General features: G+C 39.6%; 1 protein-coding gene across 3 annotated transcripts; it reads left to right on the top strand.

Annotated features, from left to right (window-relative positions):
• Positions 1-73: 73 nt before the first annotated feature.
• On the top strand, positions 74-20,988 carry nim1kb (NIM1 serine/threonine protein kinase). 3 transcript variants are annotated; one of them, XM_057819581.1, is made up of 10 exons: positions 74-244; positions 366-471; positions 940-1,008; positions 1,976-2,040; positions 6,240-6,375; positions 6,836-6,963; positions 8,585-8,674; positions 17,199-17,490; positions 17,713-17,981; positions 19,835-20,988. In XM_057819581.1, the coding sequence occupies exons 1-10, from the start codon at positions 182-184 to the stop codon at positions 20,597-20,599; spliced, it is 1,983 nt and encodes a 660-aa protein (XP_057675564.1). In that variant the 5' UTR covers positions 74-181; the 3' UTR covers positions 20,600-20,988. The 3 variants fall into 3 exon arrangements, with proteins under 3 accessions (XP_057675564.1, XP_057675565.1, XP_057675566.1); XM_057819582.1 differs by lacking the exon at positions 8,585-8,674; XM_057819583.1 differs by lacking the exons at positions 74-244; positions 366-471; positions 940-1,008; ... (2 more) ...; positions 6,836-6,963; positions 8,585-8,674 and adding an exon at positions 13,451-14,619.
• Positions 20,989-26,070: the final 5,082 nt, after the last annotated feature.

Below are 26,070 nucleotides of genomic sequence, written 5' to 3' on the forward strand. Positions count from 1 at the left end.
TTACTTCTGGAAAAAAAAAAAAAAAGCTTTTTTTTTTTTTTTTTTTTTTTAATGTGAAACAATTAGCAAGCAGTCAGGTGAACAGTAGTTGCTGCCTTTAGCTAGCTAGCAGTTATTTGGGCGAAATGTAGCGTTCTTATCCCTGTCTTAAATACATTTAAACTCTTCTCTAGTCTTTTAAATGGCACGGCTAAAGGGGATTAATCTTGACCAATTAACTGAGGAATTCAACGTACTTGAAAACGTAAGTTATTGTTTACAATTACGTCCTAGGTAGTTTGGTAAAATTAGTGCTAGATACATGTACGGATACAAACGTCAACGGATGTAAATTTTCATGGTCTAATTTTAACTAAAACATACAGAAAATTACAGAGTTAAATAGCAAAAACATCCTGCTGGAGGCGATGTTAGAGGAGGCCAATAGAAACGTGAAAATTCATGAGACCAAGGAGAAAAGTGTTACTGAAGGTGAGTTGTTTTATTCTTCTATGTTGGTAATGTGGCACGTACCACTACACAGGTTTTGAGCTTCATACAAGCAACAGAGGTAACTGTATTGTACTGAACTGTACTGTACTCATTGTTTTGGTGATGCATATTTTCCGCGGATTATATCGCCTACTGCTGGTCAGATTGCAGAATTGAATTGCTTCAGGTTTGAACAGATAAATGGAGGTGGTGGTAGGGGCACAGTGACACATATGATTGAAACTCCGAGACGTATACAAATTGTCATTACAAATTGTTGCGATATATGTAGTAAATATAACTGAAATACTTCTACCCATTAGGTTTAGCAAATGTTTCAAATGCATATCATAATTCATTAGAAGCCCCGTACACCAAACCACATTCTTTGACACACTAACTTGTGATGCAATTGTGAAATTGTCAAATGGACTACTTATAATACTGTCTTTATTCAACTTATTTCAGAACGAAATGCCCTACTAGCCACAGTGAACAAGCTGCAGCTGGCTGTGCAGAAACAGTGCGACCTTAGAGGTAAGCACAAGCATAATGCATGTAATACAGTGGTATGAAAAAGTATCTAAACCTTTTGGAATTTTTCACATTTCTGCATAAAATCACCAAATGTGATTTGATCTTTGTCATAATCACACATGTAAAAACAGTTTCTGCTTTAACTAAAACCACCCAAACATTTATAGGTTTTCATATTTTAATGAGGATAGCATGCAAACTAGAACAGAAGGGGGAAAAATTAGTAAATGAACCCTCTGCCTAAGGAGACTTAAAGAGCAATTGAAACCAATTTTTACCAAACAATTTAAGTCAGATGTGTGCCCAATCACTGATGAGCGGTTTAAAGTTGTCCTCGCCACTATAAAACACACACCTGGTAAGAATTGTTTTGATGAGAGTCATTGTCTGATGTGCATCATGGCTCCGTCAAAAGCACTGTCTGAAGACCTGCGATCAAGGAATGTTGATTTGTATGAAGCTGGGAAGGATGCAAAACCATCTTTGAAAGTCTGGATGTTCATCAATCGACAGTCAGAGAAGTTGTCTACAAATATTAAATGTGATGGTTCAAATATTTTTCCCCCTTCTGTCATTGTTTGCGTACTATCCTCATTAAAATACGAAAACCTATAAATGTTTGGGTGGTTTTAGTTAAAGCAGACACTTTTTTCATCAGTGTGATTTTGACAAAGATCAGATCACATTTAATTGTGATTTTATTCAGAAATATTAGGAATATTAAAAGGTTCAGATACTTTTTCATACCACTGTATTAGCAAAAGTTTGTTGTTACATATGGCTATTCCTTGAAATTATTCAAAAACAATTTCATTTCCCTCATGTAAAAAACATTGTTTATCCTCAGTGTATGGCATTTTCATTGTGTGTTACTCTATATTTGTAGTTTCACAACAACAAAACTGAGGTGACAATGCGGCCTCTAAAATTGTAATACAAAGACTGAATATAGCTTTTCATGTTCTAGTGGCGAACGATACACTGAGGAGTGACATGGCAATCTTGAAGCAACAAAGACAAAGAACAGCAGAGGTAATAACTGAAATGAGTAAAAATTGGACTTGATGCTGGGGTCAGTTTCCTCCAAGGAGTAGTGTATAGTGTGGCAGAGGTGGACTGGCCATCGGGCATACTGGAAACTTCCTGTTGGGTCAACACACATTTTTGGGCCGGTGATGGTGTTTAATTGAGAAAAAAAAAAAATTCTCATCCTTGGCATGTGGCCCATTCGTTGGTCCAAATTTTGTTCGTCCAATGAAATATCTCAGTGCTCCACTCACCCAAAGAGAGTGATACACATAGAGAAATTAATCTAGGAGTAGACTAGAGAGTTTAGTTTTCTATAAAGTCAGTTTACATGTGCAACAGTTTATAGCTCTTATTTCCACAATGTTTAAAATTTAAAGCTATGGATACAGTAGGGCAAATAAGTATTTAGTCAGCCACCAATTGTGCAACTTCTCCCACTTGAAAAGATTAGAGAGCCCTGTAATTGTCAACATGGGTAAACCTCAACCACGAGAGACAGAATGTGGGGAAAAAAAGCAAAATCACATTGTTTGATCTTTAAAGAATTTATTTGCAAATCATGGTGGAAAATAAGTGTTTGGTCAATAGCAAAAGTTCATCTCAATACTTTGTTACAGTGCCTTGCAAAAGTATTCGGCCCCCTTGAACCTTGCAACCTTTCGCCACATTTCAGGCTTCAAATATAAAGATATAAAATTTTAATTTTTTTTGTCAAGAATCAACAACAAGTGGGACACAATCGTGAAGTGGAACAAAATTTATTGGATAATTTAAACTTTTTTAACAAATAAAAAACTGAAAAGTGGGGCGTGCAGTATTATTCGGCCCCCTTGCGTTAATACTTTGTAGCGCCACCTTTTGCTCCAATTACAGCTGCAAGTCGCTTGGGGTATGTTTCTATCAGTTTTGCACATCGAGAGACTGACATTCTTGCCCATTCTTCCTTGCAAAACAGCTCGAGCTCAGTGGGGTTGGATGGAGCGTGTTTGTGAACAGCAGTCTTCAGCTCTTTCCACAGATTCTCGATTGGATTCAGGTCTGGACTTTGACTTGGCCATTCTAACACCTGGATACGTTTATTTTTGAACCATTCCATTGTAGATTTGGCTTTATGTTTTGGATCATTGTCCTGTTGGAAGATAAATCTCCGTCCCAGTCTCAGGTCTTGTGCAGATACCAACAGGTTTTCTTCCAGAATGTTCCTGTATTTGGCTGCATCCATCTTCCCGTCAATTTTAACCATCTTCCCTGTCCCTGCTGAAGAAAAGCAGGCCCAAACCATGATGCTGCCACCACCATGTTTGACAGTGGGGATGGTGTGTTCAGGGTGATGAGCTGTGTTGCTTTTACGCCAAACATATCGTTTTGCATCATGGCCAAAAAGTTCAATTTTGGTTTCATCTGACCAGAGCACCTTCTTCCACATGTTTGGTGTGTCTCCCAGGTGGCTTGTGGCAAACTGTAAAACGAGACTTTTTATGGATATCTTTGAGAAATGGCTTTCTTCTTGCCACTCTTCCATAAAGGCCAGATTTGTGCAGTGTACGACTGATTGTTGTCCTATGGACAGACTCTCCCACCTCAGCTGTAGATCTCTGCAGTTCATCCAGAGTGATCATGGTCCTCTTGGCTGCATCTCTGATCAGTTTTCTCCTTGTTTGAGAAGAAAGTTTGGAAGGACGGCCAGGTCTTGGTAGATTTGCAGTGGTCTGATGCTCCTTCCATTTCAATATGATGGCTTGCACAGTGCTCCTTGAGATGTTTAAAGCTTAGGAAATCTTTTTGTATCCAAATCCGGCTTTAAACTTCTCCACAACAGTATCTCGGACCTGCCTGGTGTGTTCCTTGGTTTTCATAATGCTCTCTGCACTTTAAACAGAACCCTGAGACTATCACAGAGCAGGTGCATTTATACGGAGACTTGATTACACACAGGTGGATTCTATTTATCATCATCGGTCATTTAGGACAACATTGGATTATTCAGAGATCCTCACTGAACTTCTGGAGTGAGTTTGCTGCTCTGAAAGTAAAGGGGCCGAATAATATTGCACGCCCCACTTTTCAGTTTTTTATTTGTTAAAAAAGTTTAAATTATCCAATAAATGTTGTTCCACTTCACGATTGTGTCCCACTTGTTGTTGATTCTTGACAAAAAAATTAAATTTCATATCTTTATGTTTGAAGCCTGAAATGTGGCGAAAGGTTGCAAGATTCAAGGGGGCCGAATACTTTTGCAAGGCACTGTATGTACCCTTTGTTGGCAATAACGGAGGCCAAACGTTTTCTGTAACTCTTCACAAGCTTTTCACACACTGTTGCTGGTATTTTGGCCCATTCCTCCACGCAGATCTCCTCTAGAGCAGTGATGTTTTAGGGCTGTCGTTGGGCAACATGGACTTTCAACTCCCTCCACAGATTTTCTATGGGGTTGAGATCTGGAGACTGGCTAGGCCACTCCAGGACCTTGAAATGCTTCTTACAAAGCCACTCCTTTGTTGCCCTGGTTCTGTGTTTGGGATCATTGTCATGCTGAAAGAACCAGCCACATCTCATCTTCAATGCCCTTGCTGATGGAAGGAGATTTTCACTCAAAATCTCTCAATACATGGCCCCATTCATTCTTTCCTTTACACAGATCAGTCGTCCTGGTCCCTTTGCAGAAAAACACCCCCAAAGCAAGATGTTTCCACCCCAATGCTTCACAGTGGGTATGGTGTTCTTCGGATGCAATTCAGTATTCTTTTTCCCCCAAACACAGGTATGCAAACTTGCCACCTTTCTGGAAAATTTCGCCGTTTTGAAATCAAAATGGGTCATTCTTCTGAATCACGTAGATCCGAGGAGAAAAAAATGGGGCGGGGGGGGGGGGGGAGGGGCTGTCAACAACCGAGTAAAACCGTTAACTTCAAAACCGTAGTCCATGCTCAAAACTACACTCTAGTCCGATGACCTAGACCTATCACCGCCACTCTCTTCTCGTGACAACAAATGACTGACAATAGTGAGAGACTGTAGAACAGTTATCACCAATCAGCAATGAGGAGGCGGAACCCCTCCCCATCCCAGCTTCTCGCCCGGACCCGTTGGAAATTGCGGCAAGGTAAGGGATTAATGTCAAAAATTGTTAACTTCTTAAAGCTAAAAGTTTGAGTGATGGCCTATAATAGTCTTCATAAATCATTCAATCGTGTCGTTCGATCAATTCCTGCGCTTGTAATAGTGTCTATAACACAAGTATTTGCTTAATTTCTTGATAACTGACTTATATATATATATATATATATATATATATATATATATTTAGGCCTATACTAGTATATCTTCGCAAAATTTTTCGACCAAGCCCTTATTTTGTATTATATTTTTCACGGATACGGCATACAGTAAATATCATATGGGAAAAAACTGTACAAGCTACGCAATGCTAGTAATTTCCCTGCTCGGGTTTAAGTTTTTAAGAAAATTGTTTTGTGAGGGCTTCCTTGGGCCAAGGTAAGTGATACATGAGGCAGGAGTTGCTTCAGTTACAAGAAACTTTTTTACAAAGGTACAAATCACCACGCTCCTACTTATTGTCCTGTCAATAATGCTCTAACTGCTCCACACACAAGGTGGGCTGCCCAGAACATAAATGCCAGGCACATTTTTTGGTTCCATTCCACCCCTGCTCAGTGGTGATGTAGAAGGTTGTTAGTTTCTTCATGTCTGGTTGTACTGTAGCCAAACTTTAGCTTTTCTGTCTGATGTCTTTTTTATTTGATTATTTATTCATTTTTAAGAAAAAAGTATAGTTGAAGGGCACGGTGGCTGAGTGGTTAGCACGTCTGCCTCACAGTTCTGAGATCAAGGGTTCAATCCCGGGCTTCGGCCTTCCTGTGTGGAGTTTGCATGTTCTCCCCGTGCCTGCTTGGGTTTCCTCCGGGAACTCCGGTTACCTCCCACATCCCAAAAACATGCATGGTAGGCTGATTGAACACTCTAAATTGTCCATAGGTGTGAGTGTGTGCGTGAATGGTTGTGTGTCTCCTTGTGCCCTGCGATTGGCTGGCAACCAATTCAGGGTGTCCCCTGCCTACTGCCCGAAGTTAGCTGGGATAGGCTCAAGCACCTCCGCGACCCTCGTGAGGAATAAGCGGCATGGAAAATGAATGAATGAATGAAAGTATAGTTGATAGATTTATCTCATTTTGTCTCATCAGGATGGGGAGGCTGAGATCCAACGGCTGCTCAGTGAAATGGAAGCACACAAAGAAAGCCACAAGAGGGAGCTAGAGACAGTCATTCAGGAGTGCAGGAAACAGGTGGAGAAGGCCCACAAAGAAGGCTATACTCAATGTAAGAGCAGTGGACATTTTAATACTATGCTACATATATGATGAGACATCAATACTCCTGTAGAGAACATAGGTGCAGGTGCGCTTTGGACATGAAGTTACAATAAGCTGTTCCTTGCGTCATGCGTCATTGATTACAATTTTGGAGGTCTTTGCAATTGAATATTGAACAAACAAAGGATGCTATTTTATCAACTATGTCAAATAGGTCAAAGTCATTCAGAAATTTTACCAATATTTGGGTATTTTTAGGCATATAGTACTGTACAACCTTAATAACCTCATCAGCAATGTAAAGTGGGGACTAGACACATAGTGAGGGAGGGGGGCTTCACCAGCCACCCACCCAGAACAGGCAGTGTAAGTGGTGCGAGGTGGTATCGTCGATTTCTTAAGACAGGTGGTCAAATAAATTTGTAAAGGACTGTACAGTATATTCAAGTGTGATTTTATTGCTGCAGTACAAGCCAAAGAAGTTGAAGTTAAAGAGTTATTAGCGCAAAAGGATTTGGAACTGGAAGAAATGAACAGGAAGCTGGAAGAGCAAGAGAAAAGACAGCAAAATGAGCTTCTGGAATTAAAAATTGAGGTATGTTAAATGTTAATCCTCTAATATCTCTGATGTTTGATAGGAAAGTTAGATGGCAGGGTATTCGTGGGGTCTTAAAAAGTCAACAACAAAAAAGTTAAATCCAATCATTTCTTAAATGTTCTTAAAATGTCTAAAATTCTCTTAAAATCTCATAAAACGCCTTAAATACGACCGTGAAATGTTTAAAAATTCTATTAACTTTACTTTTATTCAGAACATGCATAAACACCAGTCTCGGTTTTAAATGTTTTGATTTTTGGGGACAAGCTAACCTATCTACAAAGCGGGACTACCTATGCTGCACGGTCAGAATTTATCAAATACCACAAGCTATTGCTGCACTGCAAAAACACACCTCCTTCGAACTACTGTATTTTCTGCTCTATATGGCGCACAGCATTATAAGGCACCCGTTCAATGAATGGCCTATTTTAAAACTTTTTCCATATGTAAGCCACACTGCATTATAAAGCGCAGCGCATCATAAGGCGCAGTAGTAGTACAGTAGTAGTGGTTGGGGTTGCGTTATGCATCCACTCGATGGAGCTGGGCTAAAGGGAATGTCATGCATTTAAGAACCAATATTGATCTATATATAAGGCGCCTCGGATTATAAGGCGCACTGTCTGCTTTTGAGAACATTGAAAGCTTTTCGGTGCGCCTTACAGTACGGAAAGTACGGTAGTTAAATTCCATTCTTTTCAGCGTGAATCTACTCAAAATAAGTAAAATTATCTGCCAGTGCGTCAAATTTTACTCTGATTTCTTGAAATAAGAAAAATAGCTAGCTGAAAATAAGGTTGACTTATTTTAAGCAATAAATGACTATATTTAATGTTTAAAAAGCTTTGAAACGTCAGAAACGTTCTTAATTCAAGACTAGATATTGTTCAAAACATTTGAAGGCTAATTTTCCTTGATTTAGGTAAAAAATGACCAACTTTTAGATGTATGGGCTTAATAAGAAACCATTAAGTGGAATAATCTGACACATTAATCTGTTAACTAGTCTTTAATACTCAAAACAAGATGGTGAAAATTATTTGACTAGATTTGAGAAAAATTATCTGATTAAGACGTTATAAATTTGCAGCTTGTGCATGCGCAGTTTTGCGCTGACAGCTTAGTTAGCATCACGGAGAACAGCGGAGAAAACTTTAAACAGAACCGAATTACAGTATAGCTATTGGCTGTAGAGTTTTGAGTTTAAAAGTCTTGATTCACAACAGGGAAATAAAGAAAAATAAATTCATATACTTTGCACGTAATTCCAGGCCTCCATTTTTCCTTAAAGTCTTTTGTACTTTTTTCCAGTGTTGACGTCAAATGGGTCTATAAATTGTATTTATGATTTTCCTTAAACAGTCTTAAATTGGCTTGTTGAAACATACAGAGACCCTGTATGGTTTTAGGCCTGGAATCGCAGTGACAATGACAACACTTTGAGCTATTCTCATTACTAGGCAGTTTACCATCACACAATTTTGAATTTGTCACAGTTTCTTAACAGTTCAATACCTTAGTACTACAGTTATTATTTAGTCTTTGGTTTTGAATGTGCTTAACACATGCTAAGATTCTTTGTTTGGTTTATGTTTCCTTGCACTTTGGCAAAAAGTTGTCGAGAGCGCAGAATACTGCTCAGATGAACCAGCACCAGCAGAAACAACACGGCTCAGTTAATACAGCACAAGATTACTACACAAGGGTGAGGATGCTTTTTGACGTTCAATGGATTAAAAAAAAGAATAAGACATTCTTGTAGGTCATAACTGCTATAAGCCATCAGACGTGGCTGTCTATCATTCACTTTTGTCCCCTGCTAACTAATGTGGTATTTTGGATATAAGCAAAAATTGCAGGTGTAGGCATGGATAGCATTTGGTGGTGGAGAACAATAATTGTGTAAAATTGAATAATGCAGTTCGTGAGTGAAACGAAACCTCCTTTTAGCCACATTTTACTTCATGGCTGATGGTCAACTCCATCAGTTAATGTTCCAACCAAGGGTGTAGGTTTGCATAAGGACGGTAGGGACATGCTGTTACACTAGCAACTTTTCAGGATGGTCAAATTGCCCCCACCACTTTAAGCAACCTTATTTGCATTGTAGAATGAGTTCAGTTATATAGCTAATTTAGATTGTCTTCCCATATGTTGTCAGGACATTAAATACTAGTATATTATGTTCAGACTAACATTAACCCCTTTTCACTTGCTGAATGTGCCGGGCCATTTTTTCCCTTCAAATGCACATTTAATTGGCTGATGACTTGACCCACCCCCGCCATACAACCGTACGCTTACACTCACATAACCCGACAGAAATACATTTCAACAACATGCCGCCTCCTTTGTTCCTTTTCGAAGAGGAGGGATATTACTAGTTTGTTTTTTTTTGTTTTTTTCAGCAGCAGGCACTGTAAATAATGTAAAAAGTCATTAATGTTGTGGACGTTGGAAACACACCACTAATTTTGCTACTGAAAGTCGGACCTGCATCAGAGTTAACATTACATTCAACTGTGTGAACTTGCTGACCTGCTCAACTAGAGTTGGAAGCTAATTAGAGAGAAGTGTCCTTCTGTTTGTGTTTTCAACTGTTAACGTTAATTAAACTGTGAGAAATGTAGTGAACTCTGCTGGAAACTATAGGACCAGAAAAGCGTGAGCAAGAAGCTGCTTAGAGAGAGAGGTCCTAGTCTGTGTTTCACAGGAAAGTGTTGACAGTCAAAAAGACACATGCTGCTATTTTCTTCTTGTAAACGGCCTGTTTCAGAGGGAAAGAAGGCTAGGGCATGTTGTGACTACACTTTTGGAACCAATTACCTATAAGTGCATTACATTTACAGTGAGGAGCAGAAGTATTTGCATCCCTTCTGATTTTGTAAGTTTACCCACTTAGAAAATAGGTAGAGGTCTGAATTTTCAAACATAATTGCATTTCCACTTTTCGAGACATAATCTAAAAAAAATTACATAGTATGATTTTTCAAGATAATTTATTTGTAATTTACTGGGGTTCATAAGTATTTGTACTCATGAGAATCAGCAATAATGACGACACTCAAGCAGTTGTTATTTAAAAAAAAAAAAAAAAAGAAAGAAAAAAAAAGTCCACCTTTACCCAATGAGTAACCACCCACCCACAACCGGTTGAGCTAATAATTGTCACCTGTGCACCCCACAGTCAGTCATAATCCAGCTGCTACCATGGGCAGCTTTCGAAAGACACCAGAGAAAAAAAATGTTGAGCTCCACAAAGCTGGAAAAAGCTATAGGACAATTGGAAAGCAGCTTGGTGAGAATAAATCAACAGTTGCAGCAATTGTTAGAAAATGCAAAAGGCTAAACATGACTGATAATCTACCTCGGACTGGGGCTCCATGTAAAATCTCTCCTTGTGGGGCATCACTCATGATGAGAAAAGTGAGGGCTCAACCTAGAACTATACGGCAGGATCTGGTCAATGACCTGAAGAGAGCTGGATGAACAGTTTCAAAGGCTACTGTCCGTAGAACAGTACGGTGCAATGGTTTAAAATCATGCATTTCTCAGAAGGTTCCCCTATTGAGCCAGTACATGTGAAGGCCCATCTGAAGTTTGCTAGGGACCATCTGAATGATGCAGAGGGGTCATAGGAGAAAGTCATGTAGTCCGTTGAAACCAAAGTACATCTTTTTGGTGCAAACTTTGCTCGTCGTTTGTGGAGGAAAAGGAAAGATGAATACAATCCCAAAACCACCATCTCCACTGTGAAGTATAGAGGTGGAAACCTCATGCTTTCGGGCTGCTTTTCTGCAAAGGGGACAGGACAACTCTACTGTATAAAGCAGAGAATGTATGGTGAAATGTATTGTCAGATTTTTAGCCACAAGCACCATGCCTTAGTTAGGGACTTGAAGATGAGTCGTGCCTGGATCTTCCAACATGACATTGATCCGAAGCACACAGCCAAACTGACCAATGAGTGACTGCGTAAAAAGCATATCAAGTTCCGGAGTGGCCTAGTCGGTCTCCAGACCTCAATCCGATAGAAAATCTTTGGATGGATGTTTCTCAACCACAGCCCCGAAACCTGACAGATCTAAAGAAGATTTGTGTGATGGAATGGGCAAAAATTGCTGTTTCCATATGTGAAAACCTGGTGAAGAACTACAGAAAGCGTCTGACCTATGTACCGGTAATTGCAAACAAAGGCTTCTCTACTAAATTTAGCACTGATTTTCTCAGGGGTACAAATACTTACGTACCTGCGTCTATGATTGAAATTTCAGACCTCTACCTATTTTCTAAATGGGTGAACTTGAAAAATTACAAGGAGCGCAGATACCTCCGCTCCTCACTGTATTAATTAAAATGTGTTTTCTTTATTTTTAACATTATTTATTTAAAAACTATATATATTTGCGGCCTATGCAGGCATTTTTTCCCCCAGATAATCTTACATTAATCATAATTGAGGTAAAAAGTTTAATTAATCCACATTTAGATTTGTTTGTGGACTAAATCAGTAGAGTTTACCTGATGGAAGTCTCCATTTTTATTCATTATTGTTCTTCCCTGACTAAGACGTTTTTTCTGAAATATCTAATTTATTTAGACAGACAATGTTCAGTGGTCTTAAGAGAATTTTTTTTTTTTTTTTTTTTGCATACCTGGATAGTTAGAGATTATTGAGAAGGTTGTATTTATTGTGTTTGTTAATAATGTTCAAATTATGTTCAGATTAGAGCTGAAAAGAGTACTCGAGCAACTCGAGTAACTCGAGTTTAAAAACTGATCCGAGTAATTTTATTCACCTCGAGTAATCGTTTATTTTGACAGCTCTAAGCATCACGTTTTGCTCGGACTACTTTTAATGCGGGACAACGCGCTGTCACGTGCGGAGAGGAAGAAGGAGAAAAAAAAAACTTACTGCAGCCGACAGCCGCCACAAACGACGCCGACGTTGCTAAATACTAGCCCGCACGATGCTACGTTGGGACAGGTAGCGTCTGATGCGTCTCATAGAGATCAGATGTATGTTGAACTTGATGGGAAATGACAGACTCAGCCGCGTCTGGGCAGCGTTAGTAAACAGCCGCCATCTTAAAGCAGTAGAGCGCTAAGCACTAATAAAGAGCGCTAAGCGCTAATAAATAAGATTAACGTTACCGTCGCTACTAGCTCACGTAACGTTAGCCCTGCGGAGGGCTAGGTTTCAATTAATTATGACCACTGTCGATGCATGGCTAACGTGTCTTACATACAGGCTTTAACATAACATAGCATTGTGGAGTGATGAGGGTGTAAAATAAAAACTTAATCATGCTAACTATCAATTTTAGCTCAGTAGTCATTGCTGGATAAAACACCAAGTAGCACTGGTCCCTAATGTGCTCCAATACAGCCTGTATCATACATTTATTTTGAACACTGCAAAAACTCAAAATCCTATCAGGACTTACAGTTTAGACTAACTTAAAACTTAACTAGAACTTAAAAATGGCTTGACACAAAGAGAAATTCAATTGAAACATGTGGGAAAAAATCTTAACTTTTAAGTGATGTGTGTTATCAAGCGTAATGGAATTTTTAGGTAAGATATATATATATATATATTTTTTTTTAATAAGATCTAAAAGTTTTTTGAGTGAAAGCAGTGAATTAGTCTTTTTTTTTTTTAATTCTAGTTACATCTGAGATGCAATTGTTGGCTGTTTTCAACAATATACATCGAAAATATAGACATTGATTGACTGAAAATGATTCAAAATTAGATGAAATGTCTTGTTTTCTAATGTATATTTATAATTGCTTTTCACCTAAAAATATATTTGTTTTATCCGATTACTCGATTAATCGATAGAATTTTCAGTCAATTACTCGATTACTAAAATATTCGACAGCTGCAGCCCTAGTTCAGATATTGCAATTTAAATTTGCTAATAAAATCCAGACATTTATTCTTGAAGTTTTCTTTTAGTAGTTTTTGAAAACAAAGTTTTGAATCGAACAGTGTATCAGTTTTTTGGGGGGATGACGCAAGCTACTCACACTCGCATTGCGATTGACTGGTCGATTGCGATCGACGTAGTGAGCACCCCCTGATTTAGCCTATCAATTAATTAGGTTCATATTCATGACAAATGTAGCCCTGACCCCCTTTCATCATATCCGTTTGGTCTTATTAATATCCGTTCACCAACAAAAAGTGTTCATGCAGGTTATGCTGCTATATCGTCCCCACCAAAGTTGAGATCAAACCTATGTCATTGGTTCTAACGAATGTAATCTTTGTGTTGCTTGTGTGTTTGATTCTATTAGCGGTGCATGTTTGTCCTTTAGAAACTGCACTTCGTTCAAGATGAAAAGAACAAGGAGATTTGGTCTCGAAATCAGAAAGCCGAAGGACTACAAGACAGCCACCGTCCTGAAAGCCTCTCCAGCCGTTTAAAGAGAAAAAGACCAACTATGATTCAAAGCTAACTGCAGCGTTGTATAATCTAGGAACAGTTGAGTCTTTAAAATTCCTGGCTGTTGAACATTTTGAGGTTCCTTAAGTTTAAGCCACTTGAAATTTCATCGGGCCATTTAACCAGACAACAGGTTTATCCTGAGGAATGTACTATCATACGTTGATGTGCAGTTTCACGGCCATTCTGGCAGGTGACCAGTGTACTGAGATCACCGTGAGAAACAGGCTGTATTCCTGTCTAAGGCTTTAATCCAATCAGACAACTGAAACGGGGGTAGGCGGGGCACTAAGTAGAAAAACACGAGACCAATCACCATTCAAGATTCCTTTGGAACTGTTTATCTCCTTTCCATTCATTGCATTTCATGATGAATTCATTGAAATTAGCTGAACTAAAATTTTTGATGGTAATATTTTTTTTTCTCATATAATTTTTTATAGTGCTTTTCCTCATTGGTGTTGCATGTCAACTAGAGCAAGGTGATGGTCCATCCTGGACAAGTTGCTACCCAGTCACAGTCAGTTTTCTATCGGTGTCACTTTCCATTCAACTGAACAAGAAATCAGATATATTTTTGTGAGCAAAAACAATGTTATGGTGTGTAAAGAGGTAAAAGTTCAATGTGTTCCTGTCCGTCTGATGTTCCCTCTCAACTGCTCACCTTGACAAAACACCTGAACAGAGACGCACCTTTCTGTGAAGCTTTGACATGATGCTTTGTAATCTCTTTATCTGTGCTCCTGAGACGATATTCGAGAGGGAGCCCTATGCTAATCTTACCAAGAACATTGTGTAATACTGTTGCGTAACATTTCCTCTCACAAAAGTTAATAGAATTGTTGTCACCACATTCAACACAGCCACATACTAACTGTTAGTATCCATATTTCACATGACTGACGTGGTCAGATTTGCTGGTGATAAGTTCAGGGCATTTTTTCATGATCTGATAGCCACCCTTTAAATGGGTTGGGGTAGACTAGAACAGGATTATAGTTCATGACATCAACATAGGGCAACCAGTGAGGCAAAAGGCTAAGAGGTGTGGCCTGGGAACCTTCCTCCTCATCTGAGTATTGCAGTGCTCCGAAGGGCTCTGATGGGTTACAATTCCTTGGAATGGAGATTGCTTTACCCTTTAAAATAGACACTACAGCTGTGTTTTGATGCCATTCAGGAGATTTGAAACTTGGTAAGATCATATATTTCTTAATACATCTGTCTGTGTAGTGTTATTGTTTGTTTTTTTTTCTAAATACTGTACAACACTGTGTCCTTACAATGGCCCGTAGGCCATATATAACCTGCCTTTTTCTTAAAATATAACACTCATTCCTATTGGATTTTGGTATGGCCTCACATAACCAATGAATATGTAAGTCCTCATTTTGAATTACTAAGACTATACGCAAAGAAGCTATGTTAAACTACAATAATACAAGTATTTATAAAACCTTGTAAATAAAATTCATGCACTTGTAGTTGAAGCAGCAAAAATATTTCCTTTCATCTCTGTCTTAAAGTTTGAGCATCATATTAATTATTACTTATTACCCTGAAGCAAATAGTGCTTTAATACGTTTACACTGAAGCATATGCTTGTTTGATTCTGAATGTATCGCAGTTGGCAGATCAATTCATATTCAACTATTGGCCTTGGTGTTTTAAACAGAAAGCCGATGTGGTGATGATGTACTCAAAATCAATTCTACAGTTTATCTAGACTGCAAAAACACACTTACTTAAAACTAGTTAAACTCCCTTGTTTTCATTGTAAAGCTAGAAATAAATTATCTGCCAGTGATTCAAGTAAGTTTTACTCATATTTGAAATAAGAAAAAAAGTTAGCTTAAAATAAGCTTAAAAGACTTACCTTAAGAAAAAAGTACAGTACAGTGGTGTGAAAAAGTATCTAAACCTTTTGTAATGTCTCACATTTCTGCATAAAATCACCATCAATTGTCATCTGATCTTTGTCAAAATCACACAGATGTAAAAACTGATTTAACTAAAACCACCTAAACATTTATAGGTTTTCATATTTTAATGAAGATAGTATGCAAACAATGACAGAAGGGGGGGAATTAAGTAAGTCAACCATCACATTTAATATTTTGTGGCCCCCTCTTTGGCAGCAATAACTTCAGCCAGATGCTTCCTGTAGCTGCAGATCAGTCTGGTACATCGATTAGGACTAATCTTGGCCCATTCTTCCCTACAAAACTGCTGTAGTTCAGTCAGATTGCTGGGATGTCTGGCATGAATCCCTGTCTTCACGTCATCCCACAGCATCTAATTAGGGTTTAGTCTAGCCTTTTACTTGGCCACTCAAGAACGTGTATTTTGTTCTTCTGAAACCATCCTGAAGTTGATTTACTTCTGTGTTTTGGATCATTGTCTTGGTGCAGCATCCATCCTCTTTTTAGCTTCAGCTGTCTGACAGAGAGCCTCAGGTTTTCCTGCAAAACATTCTGATAAACGTTTCAATTAATTTTTCCATTAATGATTGCAAGTTGTCCAGGCCCTGAGGGAGCAAAACGGCCCCAAATCATGATGCTCCCTCCACCATGCTTCACTGTGGGGTTGAGTTGTTGATGTCGGTAAGCTGTTCCATTTTTCCTCCACACATGACGTTGTGTGTTACTCCCAAACAATTCAACTTTGGTTTCATCAGTCCACAAAATATTTTCCCAAAACTTCTGTCGCATGTCCAAGTGCCTTTTTGCGAACATTAAACAAGCAACAATGTTTTTTTTTTTTTTTTTGACAGTAGTGGCTTCTTCCGTTGAGTCCTCCAGTGAACACCATTCTTGGTTATAGTTTTACATACAGTTGATGTGTGCACAGAGATATTGCACTGTGCCAGTAAATTCTGTAAGTCTTTAACATATACTCTAGGGTTCATTTTTACCTCCCTGAGTATTCTGCGCTGAACTCTTGGCGTCATCTTTGGTGGACGGCCACTCCTTAGGAGAGAAGCAACTGTGCCAAACTCTTTCCTTTTGTAGACAACTTTTCTGACTGTCGATTGATGAACATCCAGACTTTTAGAGATTGTTTTGTATCCTTTTCCAGCTTTATACTAATTAACAATCCTTGATAGCAGGTCTTCAGACAGCTCTTTTGACGGAGCCATGATGCACATCAGACAATGCTTCTCATCAAGACAATTCTTACCATGTGTGTGTTCTATATTGGGCAGAGCAGCTTTAGACCACTTATCAGTTATTGGGCACACACCTGACTTAAAATGTTTGGTAAAAATTAGTTTCAATCACTCTTTAGGTCTCCTCAGGCAGAGGGTTCACATACTTATTTATCCTCCTTTTGCCATTGTGTGCATTCTATCCTCATTAAAATATGAAAACCTACTGTTTTTACATCTGTGTGATTTTGACAAAGATCAGATCACATTTGTGATGACATGGTGATTTTATGCAGAAATGTGAGAAATTCCAAAAGGTTCAGATACTTTTTCATACCACTGTATATTTAATCTTAGAATTTAATCTAGAATAATCTGACCCATTCATCTCAACTAGTCTTTGACACTCAAAATAAGATGGAGAAAATTATTTGACTAGATTTAAGAAAACTTATCTGATTAAGACGTAAATTTGCAGTGTACCGATAATTGCTGAGCATCTTGAATTAAGTATCAAGAATCTCAAAATAAGGTTTGGACCACTGTGGTGTACAGTAAAGTGCAATGAATTTTAATTGTTAACTTTACACTTTTCTAATATCCACAATTTTCCATGACGCATGCAGATGAAAGAATCATCACAAATGCCAGCAGGACAGATCACCATAGCAAGCCCCAAACTCCACCACAGCCTTTACAGCCTGACAGACAGCTCAGATGCTGAACAAGAGGGTGATGAAGCCGATGGTCCACCATGCCTTACTCCGCTACAGAAACTCACAATGGACATGCACAAAGATGACAGAATCATCAAGGAACTGGTCATTGGTCGCAGGGTTGGCTTCTACAAGGTTAGAGGAGAAATTGGCCATGGGACCTTCTCCAGAGTCAAACTGGCGTTTCATGCTCTGACAAAAGGTAACCTTGTCAGTGATTTCAAACTGGGCCTTTAGTTGTTCTTTCAATAACAGTTTTTAGTTACAGTCATTTGACCAATCATACAACTTTAACAAATTGTAACGTATTCCTGATTTACTGTATCATAAATTAAACTGCCATTCATTATTTGTACCTCCAATCTTATAAATGTATTCATCCTAACTGTCAGCGTGTTTGAAATCTTTTCACTTGTAATTATAGACAAAGTTGCCCTTAAGATCCTGGATAAGACAAGATTTGACCCTCAGGCCCAACGGCTACTCTCCAGGGAAGTCAGCAACATGAACTCCTTGCAGCACCCTAACGTGATCCGTCTCTATGAAGTCGTTGAGACGTCAAGCCGCCTCTACCTGGTGTTGGAGTACGCTGGGGGTGGAGACCTTCATAACAAGATCTGCAATGAGGGAAAACTTTCTGACAACATCTGCAAGATCACATTTTCACAGATCCTCTCTGCCATTAAATATATGGTGAGTTAATGTTGTGAGCAACAGCAATACTCAAAGTATAGTTAAAATGTAATATACTGTAGTTGGCTTCAGAATGAACCTAAAATGTACTTGGGGAGGTCAGATTCCGTTAATCTGCTTTGGTTTTCTTAGGTTCATCTAGAAATTCCACCCAAAAGATGGATATCCAAAATTTTGTGTTAATAATATGTATTTGTTTCCTTCATTTTCTTACTGAATAATGTCTTTATTTACCGTATTTTCCACACTATAAGGCGCATCAGAGTATGAGGCGCACATTCGATGAATGGTATATTTTTAAACTGTTTTCATATACAGGTAGTCCCCAGGTTGCGACATACCTGACTTATGTGATTTTACGATTCCTTAGATTCAGGCATTTTGTCTCCAGTCGTTTTTTTTTTGTTTGTTTGTTTCTTCAGTCGCGTGAACAATACCTAGTTCCCGTTGCCATTCTTCACGTCAGGATCCCCTCCTCCCCCAAGCTGCGTTGCAGCTTTCCTGCAGTTGCTTTCGACCGTGAGATCCGCCATCATATCCCATTTCCCTGTTCCCCCTGATGCTGACTCCTCTCGCGAGTCCTGATCCGTTTTTTTGAGTTGGGACCCCGGGCTCGCATTGAGAGAGGCGACGCTGGTGATCTGAGCGGCCATGATATCCCCTCGCCCTCGCCTCCCCTTCTTCCTACAGAGCCCTTTTCTCTCAGCATGGCAACTCACTTGCGAGTAAAGCCCGAATAGTCATTGAATATAGCAGGATTTAATACAATGTACCTCACAGTATCATTTTTTTACTTTATTTTATAAATATGACATATAATACATGTTTTTGGATAAATATTTTGAGATTTAGGGATAGCCTTCTTTTCTATTCTTTTTAGGGATAGGCCTACTTTAAATGGTTAATTCCGACTTGCGTGGAAATTCGGGTTATGTCACCAGCACAGAAACGGAACTCGTTCGTAACTGCAACGCATTATAAACCGCAGTATTAGTAGTGTTTGGTATTGCGTTATGCGTTTACTAGATTGAGCGTCGCTCAGGGGAATGTTATGCCATGACATAGACTTCATAATATATTGACGGGACACTGGGTGCGGGGCTAATTTATAGGGGGTCTAGCTCCGTCATAGATGACCGAGTGGAAACACAGACAAAGAGCTTTTTATGTTGAAAATTCTTGTGAATAAATACTTAAATCCCTGAATTCTTTATAGATATGGACGTAAAACAGTCTCGATTTTTGTTTAAAAGCAACCCCCCCCCAAAAAAAAAAAAAAAACAGGCAGGTAGCATCTATTAAACGTAAATATTGCGAATTATGACGAATTATGATGATTTTAATTCGCAACATTTCAAAATGCATGCATGGTACGAAAAATATTATAATTACCGTGAATCCTCGAGCAAATCACTTCTGAGACAATCCTTCCTGTTTGTGTGTGGTACAGCTTTCGTACTTTTTCAACCTAAATCTGGCATTCGATTGCTGCATGTGTTTGAGAATAACTGCGACCGACTTCGACCGACTGAAGCGGGGTGTGGGACGGGCCCCTACTTGAAGGCGTGGCGCAGTGTCTGGGGAATGTGTCCCGTCAATATCATTATGAAGTCTATGGCCATGATTAACAAATATGGCTCCATATATGAGGCGCATCAGATTATAAGACGCACTGTCGGCTTTTGAGAAAATTGCTGGCTTTTAGGTGCACCTTATAGGGTCAAAAATACGGTAAGTTAAATGAAATCATGTTGGTGACATTTAACAAACATTATCATGAATATTTCCACCATATCGTAATAGGTAAATTATGTCGTCAGGAATAAATGCAGCTTTATCATCTTACTTTGCAGCACAATAATAACATCATCCACCGGGACCTGAAGGCTGAGAATGTTCTGTTCACCTCCAGTGGCTGCATTAAGGTTGCAGATTTTGGATTCAGCAAGCAGATTTCCAACCGTAATGATGCATTGGACACCTTCTGTGGCTCACCTCCGTATGCTGCCCCGGAGCTCTTTAAGGATGAGTACTACCTGGGCCCTCCAGTGGATGTGTGGGCAATGGGGGTCCTCCTTTTCTTTATGGTGACCGGCACCATGCCGTTTCGTGCTGATACCATGGGAAAACTGAGGCGCTGTGTCATCCAAGGCTCCTACAGTATTCCCCCCTGGGTCCCTGGCCCTTGTCAGAGGCTCATCAGGGGCATTCTAAAGGCAGATCCCATGGAGCGTTATGCAGTTGACCAGATGCTAGGTTGTGATTGGCTTTTACCAGTGGAGTTCCCATGGTCGTTGGCGTCTCTGGAACCAGCGAGCCCGCTGCAAAGCCTGTTGGATTCGGATAGTAGAGACCTCGTAGAAGAGGAGGAGACAGAGGAGGTCACGTGCTTACTAGAGAAGCTCGGGATCACCTCGGCACACCTTCGGAACAATCAGCTGAATGACAGTCGCAGCCCAGTAACCGGGGTCTATCGAATCCTGCTGCACCGAGTACAGAACAGGAGGGGCTGCGATAGCCTGCCAGTGGTCCGTGGGATGGTGAGGGACCCCAAGCGGGAGGGACTTCGAGCATACAGAGGCCTCAGGCACACCTCCAAACTCTGCGTGCTTTCATAATATACAGGTCTGCTTGAAAAACTGATTGTATTACACAAGTTTTGCATTTACATTATTTTTACATTTACTGCTGTCCCTTTTATCTCCTATTGAAGCTCAACCCCTATAGCCATGCTGTTGCAAACATATGAGAGGAAGATACAAATTGTCTCATTCTTGATATTGAGCAACAAATCATAATTTTGTATTTAAATTTAACATGACTAACAAGTGCCTGATTTAAGAAGCTGGAATTGTGATGCATCATTGCAAAATGGGGGAGAATCTTGTGTGTGTGTATCTAGATGGGTTTGTGTATATCAACCCCCAATGTTGCAAAGATAGTTGTTTGGCACGATAACATGTAAATAATTGTTGTTTATATGGGCAATTTGTGACCCCTTTTTAAAATATAAGGGATCTTGAAGGATTTTTCTAATAAACGTTTAAAAATGAAGTTGTCAAAGATAACAAGTTCAGATTTTCTTTTTTTAATATTTATTTATTTTATTTTTAAACGTTTCTCGGTTCATAAAAAGTCATTACTGGTACATTACAATTTTTATATTGTGAGTTCGAATGTCAGTGCCTACACTGCTGGCCAAAAGTATTGGCACCCCTGCAATTCTGTCAGATAATGCTCAATTTCTCCCAGAAAATGATTACAATTACAAATGCTTTGGTAGTAATATCTTCATTTATTTTGCTTGCAATGAAAAAACACAAAAGAGAATGAAAAAACAAATTAAATCATTATCATTTTATACAAAACTCCAAAATGGGTCGGACAAAAGTATTGGCACCCTCAGCCTAATACTTGGTAGCACAACCTTCAGACAAAATAATTGCGAACAACCACTTCCAGTATCCATCAATGAGTTTCCTACAATGCTCTGCTGGAATTTTTAAACCATTCTTATTTGGCCAACTGCTCCAGGTGTCCGAGATTTGAAGGGTACCTTCTCCAATCTGCCATTTTCAGATCTCTCCAGAGGTGTTCTATAGGACCCAGGTCTGGACTCATTGCTGGCCACTTTAGAAGTCTCCAGTGCTTTCTATCAAACCATTTTCTAGTGCTTTATGAAGTGTGGTTTGGGTCATTGTCCTGATGGAAGACCCATGATCTCTGAGGGTGACCCAGCTTTCTCAAACTGGGCCCTACATTATGATGATCTTTGAAGGCATAGTTTTTTTTTTTTCTGTAAACTCTATGTTGATGCTGTAAGAGCCATATTCATGATTTGTGTTATTATTAGGGCCCGAGCACTAGGCGTGCAAAGGCCCTATTGTTTTGCAAGGGATTTTTTTTTTTTTTTTTTTTTCCCAGGGCAAATGAAAACGGCCAATTTGGAGGCCTGAACATGCGCGAAAAGTCACCAAAATTTGCACATACGTGCGGAAAATTGTAAATTTCGATAATTTAACAACGTTGCAAAAAAATGTAACAAAATGGCTCAGTGGCGCCCCCTTGAAATTTTAAAATTGGCCTATAACATTAGGGTTTGTCAGCGTAGAGCAATGACATTTGGGGAGTCTATACCTTGTCTAAAACCGCTTCAAAAAAGCATTGGCACCCATATTCCAAACCCAACAGGAAATCGGTTATTTTGGATCGAATATGAAATTTTTATCGATTTACAGGGTGCACATTTGAGACCTTTTCGCCGAGGGAGTTAGTTGGATCATCTTCAAAATTGGTGAGACTGTTCAGAAGACATATGAGATCTTAAGTTTCTAAAATGGTGTGTTTTCATTCACGGGTCTGACCTGGGCGTGGTGCCAAAGTCGGCCATTTTTTCGGCAAAACACCGAATTCAGTAAATGGCTAATAATTCCTTGACACAACTTTCAATCTTTTTCATATCTGCCATGTATATGCGGTATCCCAGCCTGAACACGACTGCATTGAAATATTACCCATTAGGCCTAGCGCCCCCTAGTGAGAACAGGAAATGCCTTTTTTTACGAGACAGGTTCCTCCTCCAAGGGAAAAAAATCTGTTGACCTCAAACCTGCATCAGGGGAGCCTTAAGACCTGTGTTCAGGTGCCTGATGAAAAATATTGAGGTTTCGTTGAAGCGGAGGGGTCCAAACATGAAAGTGAAAATGATCGTCAACAATTTGTCTCGCAAAATACTTTGAACAGTCATAACTCAGCAGATATACAACATATCTGCGCCAAACTTCCCATGCTTGTTGAGAGTCATACCCTGAAGGGTCCTGTAGGGGTCATTTGCATCAACTCTACAGTGCCAACTAGTGGCGACAGAAAGGAGTTTTAAAAAAGGCCTTTCCTATTGGGTTTTTTCAACGTAGAGCAATGAAATTTGGGGAGTAGATACCTTATGCCTAACTGCTCAAAAAAGCCTCTTGCACCCATATTCCAAATCCAACAGAAAATCGGGTATTTTGGATCGAATGTGAAATTTCTGTCCATTTCTAGTACAGGTTACATTTGGAGGCCTGGACATGCACAAAAACTCACCAAATTTTGCACATACATACGGCTTTGTGTGGATTTCGATAATCTTGCAACGTTACAAAAAAATGTAACAAAATGGCTCAGTGGCGCCCCCTTGAATTTTTCAAAAAGACGTTTCCTATTAGGTTTTTTTAACGTAGAGCAATGAAATTTGGGGAGTCGATACCTTGTTCAAAACTGCTCCAAAAAGTCTCTTGCACCCATATTCCAAACCCAACAGGAAATCGGGTATTTTGGATCGAATGTGAAATTTTTATCAATTAACAGGGTGCACATTTGAGACCTTGTCACAGAGGGAATCAGTTGGATCATCTTCAAAATTGGTTAGACAATTCAGGAGACATATGAAATCTAAACTTTTCAAAATGGTGCGTTTTCATTCATGGGTCTGACCTGGGCGTGGTGCCAAAGTCGGCCATTTTTTCGGCAAAATGACAAATTCAGTAAAGGACTAATAGCTCCTTGAAACAACGTTCAATCTTTTTCATATCTGGCATGTATATGCGGCATCCCACCCTTAACACGAGTGCATTGAAATATTACTCATTAGGCCTAGCGCCCCCTAGTGGGAACAGGAAATGCCTTTTTTACAAAACAGGCTCCTCCTCCAAGGAAAAAAAAATCTATTCACCTCAAACCTGCATCAGGGGAGCCTTAAGACATGTGTTCAGGTGCCTGATGAAAAATACTGAGGTTTGGTTGAAGCAGAAGGGTCCAACAGGAGAGGTAAAAATGACTGAAGCCATTTCGTCTCACCACAAGTTTTGAACAGTCATCACTTCTACAACATATCTGCGCCAAACATATTGTGCTTGTTGAGTCATAGTCTGAAGGGTCCTGTAGGGGTCATTTGCATCAACCCTACAGCGCCAACTAGTGGCAATAGAAAGTCACTCATTTTTTAAAATATATGTCCAGTTCTTTTCAGGTTGGTCATTGTAGTTTCAAGACCTTTTAAAATACTTATTTTACGGCCCATGTCCACATGTCTCTGTCTGTTGCTGTGATGACCCTTTATTCGCTCCTTTTTTGTAGTCCTCTGTCCAATAGGGGTTTTTATCTCTTAGGTGTGTGAATGTAAAGAGGCAACTTTCGCGCATGTTAGGTTCTAATGAGATGATTAGAGAGGACGATCTGCCACCACCCTGACCTGCACACTGTCCGAGTTGCATGACGTCCGAGTTGCGCTAGATTGCGAGGGCCCGTTCAGTCCTGCTTGCAGGCCTAGTTTGTATTTATACTCCTAACCACTAGGGGTTCTAAATCGTGTCTGGCCACTGACCTGGAATCAGCCCAGGTACGGTTAAAATGACAGCTAATCATATCACAGGTGTTGGAAGATAGGAGGGCAAACAGATTTTGACTGTGTGTTAGTGCAGCGGGCAGGAATGGAATGTACTCATTTTTGTTGATTTGGTTGTGAATACGTTTTGAGTCTTTTGGTTTGCTACTTTTGTTTGGAAGAAGTGCTTTTGAGTTTAGTTACAAGACGCCAGAAAATTAAACTATTGGAACTGGGAAAAGGACTCGCTGGTGTTTGCTTCGCGTCTCTAACTGCACTGGGCACACGTCATCAGCTAAGCCCCTAACTATCATCCAGCACTTGACTGGGCACAGGGCTTAGTCAGTACAGATGCCTTTTCCCACAAAGCTTTACTTTTGTCTCATCTGACTAGAGAACATTCTTCCAAAACGTTTTTAGCTTTCTCAGGTAAGTTTGGGCAAACTCCAGCCTGGCTTTTTTGTCTCTTGGTCAGAAGTGGGATATTTTGGGGTATCCTACGAGAGTCCCTTTACATTCAGACTCCGACGGATAATACGGATTGACACTATTGAACCCTCGAACTGCAGGACAGCTTGAACTTGTTTGGATGTTAGCCGAGGTACTTTATCCACCATCCGCACAATTTTTCGTTGAAATCTCTCGTCAATTTAAGGTTAGCCACAGTGCCATGGGCTTCACACTTATTGATGACACTGCGCACAGTAGACACAGAAACATTCAGGTCTTTGGAGCTGGGCTTGTAGCCATGAGATTGCCGATGCTTCCTCATAATTTTGCTTCTCAAGTCTTAAGACAGTTCTTTGGTCTTTCTTTTCCTCGTGCTCAATAGGGTACACAAAAGCACACAGGACAAAGGTTGTCAACTTTAATCCATTTTAACTGGCTGCAAGTGTGATTTAGTTATTGCCACACCACCTGTTATGTGCCACAGGTAAGTTACAGGTGTTGTTAATTACACAAATTAGAGAAGCATCATATTATTTTTCACATGATTTGGAGTTTTGTGTAAAATGGTAATGACTTATTTTTTTCCATTCGCTTTAGTTTTTTCATTGCAAGCAAAATAAATGAAGTTATTTCTACCAAAGCATTTTAATTGCATTCATTTTCTGAGAGAAATGGACCGTTATCTGACAGAATTGCAGGGTGCCAATACTTTTGGCCAGCAGTGTATGTGTACATATAAATATAACAGTAAATATACTAAGATGTGCAATTAGATGCGCCCTCTGACTATTTAATAACAAAATTGCAATTTATAAATACTGTATGCTATTTAATTCATGCATAATTGACATCATGGTTATAGCAACATGTTTTGTTTGTCATTCATTTCTTGATTTTCAAAAAGAGATTTGAGCGACACCCTGGTTATTGTTCCAGCATCGAGCAGGTGCACGCTGCACCCAAATAGAGCTGAAAATGCTTCTTTTTATGGCCTGTTTACCAAAGTTTCACTAAGTTGCATGTGAGTCAACAATAGTCTTGACAGCTGGCAGGACACCAGATGCTGCGCGAACGGGACCCCTCTCTTTCACAACCGGCCCAAACCAGCCAGACCCAAGCCCAACATGTTCTTTTTTTTTCAGCAGGGGAACGAGTGCACTAAAACCCCAGCTCCTCCCTTTCAGCCATGCCCTGTCCTGCAGGTCGACCCCCTCCTGCAGGAACAGCAGATGGCGTGGCGTGGCTGCGGAGACATCTGCAGGACAAACAATGGGGGCC

The sequence above is a fragment of the Corythoichthys intestinalis genome, chromosome 17 (genome assembly GCF_030265065.1).
Source record: "Corythoichthys intestinalis isolate RoL2023-P3 chromosome 17, ASM3026506v1, whole genome shotgun sequence".
In the NCBI taxonomy this organism is placed as follows: domain Eukaryota; kingdom Metazoa; phylum Chordata; class Actinopteri; order Syngnathiformes; family Syngnathidae; genus Corythoichthys; species Corythoichthys intestinalis.